Source organism: Heptranchias perlo, unplaced genomic scaffold (assembly GCF_035084215.1).
Source record: "Heptranchias perlo isolate sHepPer1 unplaced genomic scaffold, sHepPer1.hap1 HAP1_SCAFFOLD_968, whole genome shotgun sequence".
NCBI lineage: Eukaryota > Metazoa > Chordata > Chondrichthyes > Hexanchiformes > Hexanchidae > Heptranchias > Heptranchias perlo.
The window spans coordinates 48,690-58,943 of record NW_027140012.1 but is presented as its reverse complement, the minus strand read 5'-3'; the positions used below and the strand labels follow the sequence as shown (position 1 = coordinate 58,943).

At 48.0% G+C, this 10,254-nt stretch overlaps 1 protein-coding gene across 1 annotated transcript; it reads left to right on the top strand.

Moving 5' to 3' along the window:
• Positions 1-769: 769 nt before the first annotated feature.
• On the top strand, positions 770-7,401 carry rabif (RAB interacting factor). The gene is made up of 2 exons (XM_067981850.1): positions 770-1,011; positions 6,867-7,401. Exons 1-2 carry the CDS (start codon positions 820-822, stop codon positions 7,113-7,115), a joined length of 441 nt encoding a protein of 146 aa, XP_067837951.1. The 5' UTR covers positions 770-819; the 3' UTR covers positions 7,116-7,401.
• Positions 7,402-10,254: the final 2,853 nt, after the last annotated feature.

Sequence of the window (10,254 nt, the reverse complement as noted above, 5' to 3'; positions counted from 1 at the left end):
GAGCAACATATACAGGGAGAGAGAGAGAGAGCAACACACACAGGGAGAGAGAGAGAGCAACACATACAGGGAGAGAGAGAGAGCAACATATACAGGGAGAGAGAGAGAGAGCAACACATACAGGGAGAGAGAGAGAGAGAGCAACACATACAGGGAGAGAGAGAGAGCAACATATACAGGGAGAGAGAGAGAGAGCAACACATACAGGGAGAGAGAGAGAGAGCAACACACACAGGGAGAGAGAGAGAGAGAGAGAGCAACACACACAGGGAGAGAGAGAGAGAGCAACACACACAGGGAGAGAGAGAGAGAGAGAGAGCAACACATACAGGGAGAGAGAGAGAGAGAGAGAGCAACACATACAGGGAGAGAGAGAGAGAGCAACACACACAGGGAGAGAGAGAGAGAGAGAGAGCAACACACACAGGGAGAGAGAGAGAGAGCAACACACACAGGGAGAGAGAGAGAGAGAGAGAGCAACACATACAGGGAGAGAGAGAGAGAGAGAGAGCAACACACACAGGGAGAGAGAGAGAGAGAGAGAGCAACACACACAGGGAGAGAGAGAGAGACATTAATGGGTCGAGCGGTGTGTTTCGAGGGAGATCTAAATGATGGGGAGGGGGGGTCAATGGTTAGTGACCAGGGCAGGGGTCAGTGGAGGGGTCATTGTCCGGGGGAGAGGTCAGTAGCCAGGGGGAGGGGTCATTGTCCGGGGGAGGGGTCAGTTGGGCGGTGACGACGGTCCCGGATGTTCCGGGGACGGTGCCGCACCGGAAGCGGAAGCTGGGACGGGCCAGGCCTCGGTGGGGAGGCGCGATGGAGCCGGGGGAGAGCGGGGGCAGCAGTGGAGTCGCGGCGGACAGGCCAGGGCCCGGCAAAGAAGACGGGCTCGCGTCCAGCTCCTCCAGTCTCGTGAGCGCCAAAGGCACCAACGCGAAGGCGGTTGTGTGCGAGCGGTGCGGCTCCCGGGTCCTGAGCCCGGGGACAGCGCGGTACCGCCGGAGAGAGGTGGGTGGGTGAGGGGAGGGTGGGTGAGGGGAGAGGGTGGGTGAGGGGAGAGGGGAGGGTGGGTGAGGGGAGAGGGGAGGGTGGGTGAGGGGAGAGGGGAGGGTGGGTGAGGGGAGGGTGGGTGAGGGGAGGGTGGGTGAGGGGAGAGGGGAGGGTGGGTGAGGGGAGAGGGGAGAGGGGAGGGTGGGTGAGGGGAGAGGGGAGGGTGGGTGAGGGGAGAGGGGAGGGGAGAGGGGAGGGTGGGTGAGGGGAGAGGGGAGGGTGGGTGAGGGGAGAGGGGAGGGGAGAGGGGAGGGTGGGTGAGGGGAGAGGGGAGGGTGGGTGAGGGGAGAGGGGAGGGGAGAGGGGAGGGTGGGTGAGGGGAGAGGGGAGGGTGGGTGAGGGGAGAGGGGTGGGTGGGTGAGGGGAGGGGGGAGGGGAGGGTGGGGGAGGGGAGGGTGGGGGAGGGGAGGGGTCCATGGAAGAATAGGAGAGGGTTGAGGGATGGGGGTGAAGTCGGCACTTGGGTGATGAGTGGGGTGGAGATGGCGAAGCAGGATGATAGCAAGTGGACTGGAGAAGGAAGGGGTGCATGGTGAGGGAAGATGTTAATTTTACGCACTGTCGCTACCTCTGACTGGTCTGTTTGAGAAGGTGCTCAGTGTTATCACTCCTCTGAGTCAGGAGGTTGAGATTTCAAGTCCTATTCAGACTTTAACACGAAATCCAGGGAGTGCTGCCTTGTCGAAGGCGCCGTCTTTTCGATGAGATGTTAAACCGAGAGTGGACGGATAAAGATCCCAAGGCACTATTCAAAGAAGAGCAGGGGAGTTCTCCCTGGTGTCCTGGCCAGTATATATCGCTCAACCAATATCACTGAAACAGATTAGAAAATAATTTGATCTTTCTTGGGTCCAAAGTAGATGACCTCACACTTCCCCAATTAAACTCCATCTGCCACAGTTTTGCCCATTCACTTATCGTACATGGTACAACACAGGAGGAGGCCATTCGAACCATTATGCTTGTGCTGGCTCTTTGTTGGAGCTAGCCAATTGATCCCATTCTCCTGCGTCCTGTGATGCATCCTAGGTTGCTGAGGGAAGTAAGGATAGAAATTGCGGAGATACTGGCCATAATCTTCCAAACATCCTTCGATATGGGGGTGGTGCCAGAGGACAAGATAACTGTAAATGTTACACCCTTGTTCAAAAAAGGGCGTAAGGATAAACCCGGAAACTACAGGCCAGTCAGTTTAACCTTGGTGGTGGGGAAACTTTTAGAAACGATAATCTGGGATAAAATTAATAGTCACTTGGAAAAGTGTGGATTAATAAAGGAAAGCCAGCACGGATTTGTTGAAAGCAAATCGTGTTTAACTCACTTGAGTTTCTTGATGAGGTAACAGAGAGGGTAGATAAGGGCAATGTGGTTGATGTGTATATGGACTTTCAAAAGGCGTTTGGTAAAGTGCCACTTAATAGGCTTGTCAGCAAAATTGAAGCCCATGGAATAAAAGGGGCAGTGGCAGCATGGATACGAAATTGGCTAAATGACAGGAAACAGAGTAGTGGTGAATGGTGGTTTTTTGGACTGGAGGGAGGTGTACAGTGGTGTTCCCCAGGGGTCGGTGCTGGGACCACTGCTTTTCTTGATATATATTAATGACTTGGACTTGGGTGTACAGGGCACAATTTCAAAATTTGTAGATGGCACAAAACTTGGAAGTGAGGTAAACAATGAGGAGGATAGTGATAGACTTCAAGAGGATATAGACAGGCTGGTGGAATGGGTGGACACATGGCAGATGAAATTTAACGTAGAGAAGTGCAAAGTGATATATTTCAGTAGGAAGAATGAGGAGAGGCAATATAAACTAAATGGTACAATTCTAAAGAGGGTGCAGGAACAGAGAAACCTGGTGGTATATGTGCACAAATCATTGAAGATAACGGGAAAGGTTGAGAAAGTGGTTAAAAAAGCATATGGGATACTGGGCTTTATAAATAGAGGCATAGAGTACAAAAGCAAGGAAGTCATGATGAACCTTTATAAAACACTGGTTCGGCCATAGCTGGAGTATCGCGTCCAATTTTGGACACCGCACTTTAGGAAGGATGTGAAGGCCTTAGGGTGCAGAAGAGATTTTTTAAATTCATTTGTTGGATGTGGGTGTCGCTGGCGAGGCCGGCATTTATTGCCCATCCCTAATTGCCCTTGAGAAGGTGGTGGTGAGCCGCCTTCTTGAACTGCTGCAGTCCGTGTGGTGAAGGTTCTCCCACAGTGCTGTTAGGTAGGGAGTTCCAGGATTTTGATCCAGCGACCATGAAGGAACGGCGATATATTTCCAAGTCGGGATGGTGTGTGACTTGGAGGGGAACATGCAGGCGGTGTTGTTCCCATGCGCCTGCTGCCCTTGTCCTTCGAGGTGGTAGAGGTTGCAGGTTTGGGAGTTGCTGTCGAAGAAGCCTTGGCGAGTTGCTGCAGTGCATCCTGTGGACGACACACACTGCAGCCACGGTGCGCCGGTGGTGAAGGGAGTGAATGTTTAGGGTGGTGGATGGGGTGCCAATCAAGCGGGCTGCTTTGTCCTGGATGGTGTTGAGCTTCTTGTGTGTTGTTAGAGCTGCACTCATCCAGGCAAGTGGAGAATATTCCATCACACTTCTGACTTGTGCCTTGTAGATGGTGGAAAAGCTTTGGGGAGTCAAGAGGTGAGTCACTCGCCGCAGAATACCCAGCCTCTGACCTGCTCTTGTAGCCACAGTATTTATGTGGCTGGTCCAGTTAAGTTTCTGGTCAGTGGTGACCCCCAGGATGTTGATAGTGGGGGATTCGGCGATGGTAATGCCGTTGAATGTCAAGGGGAGGTGGTCAGACTCTCTTTTGGGAGATGGTCATTGCCTGGCACTTGTGTGGCTCAAAAGTTACTTGCCACTTATCAACCTGGATGTTGTCCAGGTCTTGCTGCATGTGGGCACGGACTGCTTCGTTATCTGAGGGGTTGCGAATGGAGCTGAACACTGTGCGATCATCAGCGAACATCCCCATTTCTGACCTTATGATGGAGGGAAGGTCATTGATGAAGCAGCTGAAGATGGTTGCAAACGCTTCAGCCTTGTCTTTTGCACTCACTTGCCGGACTCCACCATCATTGAGGATGGGGATGTTCACAGAGCCACCTCCTGCTGTTAGTTGTTTAATTGTCCACCACCATTCACGACTGGATGTGGCAGGACTGCAGATCTGATCTGATCCGTTGGTTGTGAGATCGCTTAGCTCTGTCTATAGCATGTTGTTTCCGCTGTTTAGCATGCATGTAGTCCTGAGTTGTAGCTTCACCAGGTTGGTACCTCATTTTTACGTATACCTGGTGCTGCTCCTGGCATGCTCTTCTACACTCCTCATTGAACCAGGGTTGATCCCCTGGCTTGTTGGTAATGGTAGAGTGAGGAATATGCCGGGCCATGAGGTTACAGATTGTGCTGGAATACAATTCTGCTGCTGCTTATGGCCCACAGTGGCTCATGGATGCCCAGTTTTGAGCTGCTAGATCTGTTCTGAATCTATCCCATTTAGCACGGTGGTCGTGCCACACAACACGTTGGATGGTGTGAAGATGGGACTTCGTCTCCACAAGGACTGTGCGGTGGTCACTCCTACCAATACTGTCATGGACAGATGCATCTGCGACAGGTAGATTGGTGAGGACGAGGTCAAGTAGGTTTTTCTTTCGTGTTGGTTCGCTCACCACCTGCCACGGGTCCAGTGTGGCAGCTATGCCCTTCAGGACTCGGTCAGTAGTGGTGCTACTGAGCCACTGTTGGTGATGGACATTGAAGTCCCCCACCCAGAGTACATTCTGTGCCCTTGCTACCCTCAGTGCTTCCTCCAAGTGGTGCTCAACATGGAGGAGGACTGATTCATCAGCTGAGGGAGGACGGTAGGTGGTAATCAGTAGGAGGTTTACTTGCCCAGGTTTGACCTGATGCCACGAGATTTCATGGGGTCCAGAGTCAATGTTGAGGACTCCCGGCGCCCACTCCCTCCTGATTGTATATCATTGTACCGCCACCTCTGGTGGGTCTGTCCTGCCGGTGGGACAGGACGTACCCAGGGATGGTGATGGAAGAGTCTGGGACGTTGGCTGAAAGATATGATTCTGTGAGTATGGCTATGTCAGGCTGTTGCTTGACTAGTCTGTGGGACAGCTCTCCCAATTTTGGCACAAGTCCGCTTTACGAGAATGTTTCCAGGTATGAGGGACTTCAGTTACATGGATATACTGGAGAAGCTGGTGGTGTTCTCAGAGTAGAGAAGGTTAAGAGGCGATTTGGTAGAAGTATTCAAATAAAGTAAATAAAGGCAGATTCAATTGTGGCTTTCAAAAAGGAATTGTGAAATACATGAAGGGAAACAATTTGCAGGGTTACAGGGAATGGGACCAACTGGATTGCCAGCATGGACGAGATGGGCCGAATGGCCACCGTCGGTACTGTAAGCATTCATTGACTCTATGTTTTTCCTTCAAGTATTTATTCAATTCCCTTTTAAAAGTTATGATGTGGAGATGCCGGTGATGGACTGGGGTTGACAATTGTAAACAATTTTACAACACCAAGTTATAGTCCAGCAATTTTATTTTAAATTCACAAGCTTTCGGAGGCTACCTCCTTCCTCAGGTGAACGATTTCCAAATCGTTCACCTGAGGAAGGAGGTAGCCTCCGAAAGCTTGTGAATTTAAAATAAAATTGCTGGACTATAACTTGGTGTTGTAAAATTGTTTACAACTTTTAAAAGTTGCCATTGAATCTGCTTCCACCACCCTTTCAGGCAGCGCATTCCAGATCATAACTTGTTGCGTAAAAAAAATGTTTCCTCATGTCGCCTCTGGTTCTTTTGCTGATCTCCTTAAATCTGTGTCCTCTGGTTACCGACCTTTCTGTCACTGGAAACTGTTCCTCCTTATTTACCCTATCAAAACCGTTTTTGATTTTGAACACCTCTATCAAATCTCCCCTTAACCTTCTCTGTTCTAAGGAGAACAATCCCAGCTTCTCCAGTCTCTCCACATAACTGAAGTCCCTCATCCCTGGTACCATTCTAGTAAATCTCCTCTGCACCCTCTCTAAGACCTTGACATCTTTCCTAAAGTGTGGTGCTCAGAACTGAACACAATACTCCAGCTGAGGCCTAACCAGTGTTTTATAAATGTTTAGCAGAACTTCCTTGCTTTTGGACTCTATTTATAAAGCCCAGGATCCCATCTTTTTTTAACAGCCTTCTCAATCTGACCTGCCACCTTCAAAGATTTGTGTACATACACCCCCAGGTCTCTCTGTTCCTGCTCCCCCTTTAAAATTGTACCATTTAGTTTATTTTGCGCCTCCTCATTCTTCCTACCAAAATGTATCACTTCACACTTCTCTGTTAAATTTCATCTGCCATCTGTCTGCCCATTTCACAATTCTGTCTACGTCCATTAAATATACAACTCTCTATTCCTTCTTCTAAGTCATTAATAAAAGCTGAGGCCCCAGTACAGATCCCTGGGGAACATCACTTGTCACACCCCACCAATCAGAGCACATTCCCTTTATCCCCAATCTGTCTCCTACCTTCTAACAAATTTCTAACCCATGTCATAAGGTTCCCTCCAATTCCACATGCTCTCATTTTTACTAATAATCTCTTGTGTGGACCCTTATCAAATGCCTTCTGGAAGTCCATAAAGACAATGTCCATAGACACTCCCCTGTTCACCATGTTAGTGACCACCTCAAAAATTCAACATGACATGACCTACCCTTCACAAATCCATGGTGGAGCCAGCACTGATTAGCCATGCGGTTGACTGCTGTGGTTTATCTTGCAGATCTTCCTTCCATCCAAGAGGCAGAAGGTAGCACTGGGCAGCGAGGGTGGCTCTGTAGAAGGGGACGTGCTACAGGAGCACTGGTTCGTCGATGACATGTACATCTTTGAGAATGTCGGCTTCACGAAGAATGTGAACAACATCAAGTACCTGGTCTGTGCTGACTGTGAGATCGGCCCCATCGGCTGGCATTGTCTGGATGACAAGAAGAGCTTTTACATTGCTTTGGATCGAGTGCAGCATGAATAGTGTGCTGTGAAGAGGCGGCGCTCACCGCACGGGTTGATCCACTGCCCCGTCTACTGAGGGGTTGGGCCTGTCTCTCACTCTCCGCCCACAGACTGCCTTACATGGTGTCTCCAGGGGCGAGCTGCTCTGTTGTCTTCAGTCCAAGTCAAAGTGTGGAATGCAAGTGGCAGCTGTTTGACTGTGGTGTGCTCACATGGCCGGGGTTCTGGGGTTGTGTGCAGCACTGAGGTGCCCAGCTCTGCGCTGGGCCTGTGTATTCTTTGGTTATTAAAAGATTTTCTCAATGCCCTGTGCTGTCAGTGGTGAGCTTGGCCCAATCAGATCCCAGCATTGGTTAGCTTGGCCCAATCAGATCCCAACGTTGATCCATGTTACCCATATAACACCACCACTGAGCAATGGGATTGTGTGGAGGCAGCAGTTTTCACCACAGTGTGGTATTGAGGTGCATCATGCTGCTCGGAACCCCAGACTGCAGGTCCTGTTTCCCATAAGAGATAAGACCATAAGAGATAGGAGCAGGAGTGGGCCATTCGGCCCCTCGAGCCTGCTCCGCCATTCAATGAGATCATGGCTGATCTGATTTTTACCTCAACTCCACTTTCCCGCCCTTTCCCCATATCCTTTGACTCCCTCGCTGATCAAAAATTTGTCCAACTCAGCCTTGAATGTATTCAATGACTTGGCCTCCACAGCTTTTTTGGGGTAAAGAATTCCAAAGATTCACAACCCTTTGGGAGAAGAAATTCCTCCTCATTTCCGTCTTAAACGTGCGACCCCTGATTCTGAGACTATGCCCCCTAGTTTTAGATTCCCCCATGAGGGGTAACATCCTCTCAGCATCGACCCTATCGAGTCCCCTCAGAATCTTGTATGTTTCAATAAGATCTCCTCTCATTCTTCTAAACTCCAATGAGTATTGACCCAACCTGTTCAATCTTTGCTCATAAGACAACCCTTCCATTCCCGGAATCAAGATTACTGCACAAGATGTTGGGGGTAATATACTGAACTACCTCCAATGCACATATTCCTTAAATAAGGGCACCAGAACTGTATGCAGTATTCCAGGTGTGGTCTCACCAGCACCCTGTACAGTTGTAGCATGACTTCCCTGCTTTTACATTCCATTCCCCTAGAAATAAAGGCCAATATTCTGTTTGCCTTCCGGATTACCTGCTGCACCTGTATGTTGACTTTTTGTATTTCATGTATGAGGACACCCAGATCCCTCTGTACCGCAGCATTTTGTAGTATTTCTCCATTCAAATAATATTTTGCTTTTTTATTTTTCCTCCCAAAGTGGACGACTTCATATTTTCCCACATTATATTCCATCTGCCAAATTTTTGCCCATTCCCTTAACCTGTCAATATCCCTTTGCAGACACTTTGTGTCCTCATCGCAACTTGCTTTTCCACCTATCTTTGTATCGTCAGCAAATTTGGCCGCAAGACACTCTGTTCCTTCATCCAAGTCATTGATATATATTGTAAATAGTTGAGGCCCCAGCACTGATCCCTGCGGCACCCCACTAGTTACAGATTGCCATTTTGAAAATGACCATTTATCCCAACTCTTTGTTTTCTGTTAGTTAGCCAATCCTCTATCCATGTCAGTATATTACCCCCAACACCATGAGCTCTCATCGTGTGCAATAATTGTGTTTGTGTCACCATATCGAATGCCTTTTGGAAATCCAAATATACTGCATCCATTGGTTCCCCTTTATCCACCCTGCCCGTTACTTCCTCAAAGAACTCTGATAAATTTGTCAGACATGATTTCCCCATCATAAAACCATGTTGACTCTCCTTGATCCAAATGTCCTGCTACGACTTCCTTAATAATGGATTCTAGCATTTTCCCAATGACAGATGTTAGTCTCACTGGTCGATAATTACCTGCTTTCTGTCTCACTCCCTTCTTGAATAGGGGTGTTACGTTTCTGGTTTTCCAATCCACCGGGACCTTTCCAGAATCTAGTGAATTCTGGTAGATTACAACCAATGCATCCACTATCTCTGTAGCCACTTCCTTTAAGACCCTCAGATGCAAGCCATCAGGTCCAGGGGACTTGTCAGCCTTTAGACCCATTAGTTTACCTGGTATTTTTTCTCTAGTGATAGAGACTGTTTTTAGTTCCCCCCTCCCCTTTGCCCCTTGATTTTCTACTATTATTGGTATGTTATTAGCGTCCTCTACTGTGAAGACATACAAAATATCTGTTCAATTCCTCTGCCATTTCCTTGTTTTCCATTATTATTTCCCCAGTCTCATCCTCTAAGGGACCAATGTTTACTTGAGCTACCCTCTTCCTTTTTATTTACTTGTAGAAGCTTTTACTGTCAGTTTTTATATTTCTTGCTAGTTTACTCTCATAATTTATTTTCTCCCTCTTTATTATTCTTTTAGTCATCCTTTGCTGGTTTTTAAAGTTTTCCCAATCTTCGGGCTTACCAGTAATCTTTGCCATGTTGTATGTTTTTTCTTTTAACCTGACACCATCCTTGACTTCCTTAGTTAGCCATGGTTGGTTCACCCTTTTTGTGGAGTCTTTCCTCCTCAGGGATATATTTTTGTTGCGAGTCATAAAATATCTTTTTAAATGTTTGCCGCTGTTTATCCACCATCATACCGTCTAATCTGTTTACCCAGTCCACTTCAGCCAATTCCGCCCTCATGCCTTTATAATTGCCCTTATTTAAGTTTAATACAGTAGTTTCAGACCCAAGATCCTCGCTCTCAAACTGGATGTGAAATTCTATCATGTTATGATCACTGCTTCCCAAGGAATCCTTTACTTTGAGATCATTAATTAATCCTGTTTCGTTACCCATTACCAGATCCAAAATGGCTTGTTCCCTGGTTGGTTCCCAGACGTATTTGTCTAAAACAGTCCCTAATACACACTATGAACTCCTCGGGGCTATTTTTGCCAATTTGATTTGTCCAATCTATGTGAAAGTTAAAATCGCCCATGATTATTGCATTACCTTTTTTACAAGCCCCCCTTATTTCCTGATTTATATTTTGCCCTACAGTGTAGCTACTGTTAGGGGGCCTATATACTACTCCCACCAGTGATCTTCCCCTTGCTATTTCTTACCTCCACCCAAATTGATTCGACATCTTTGAT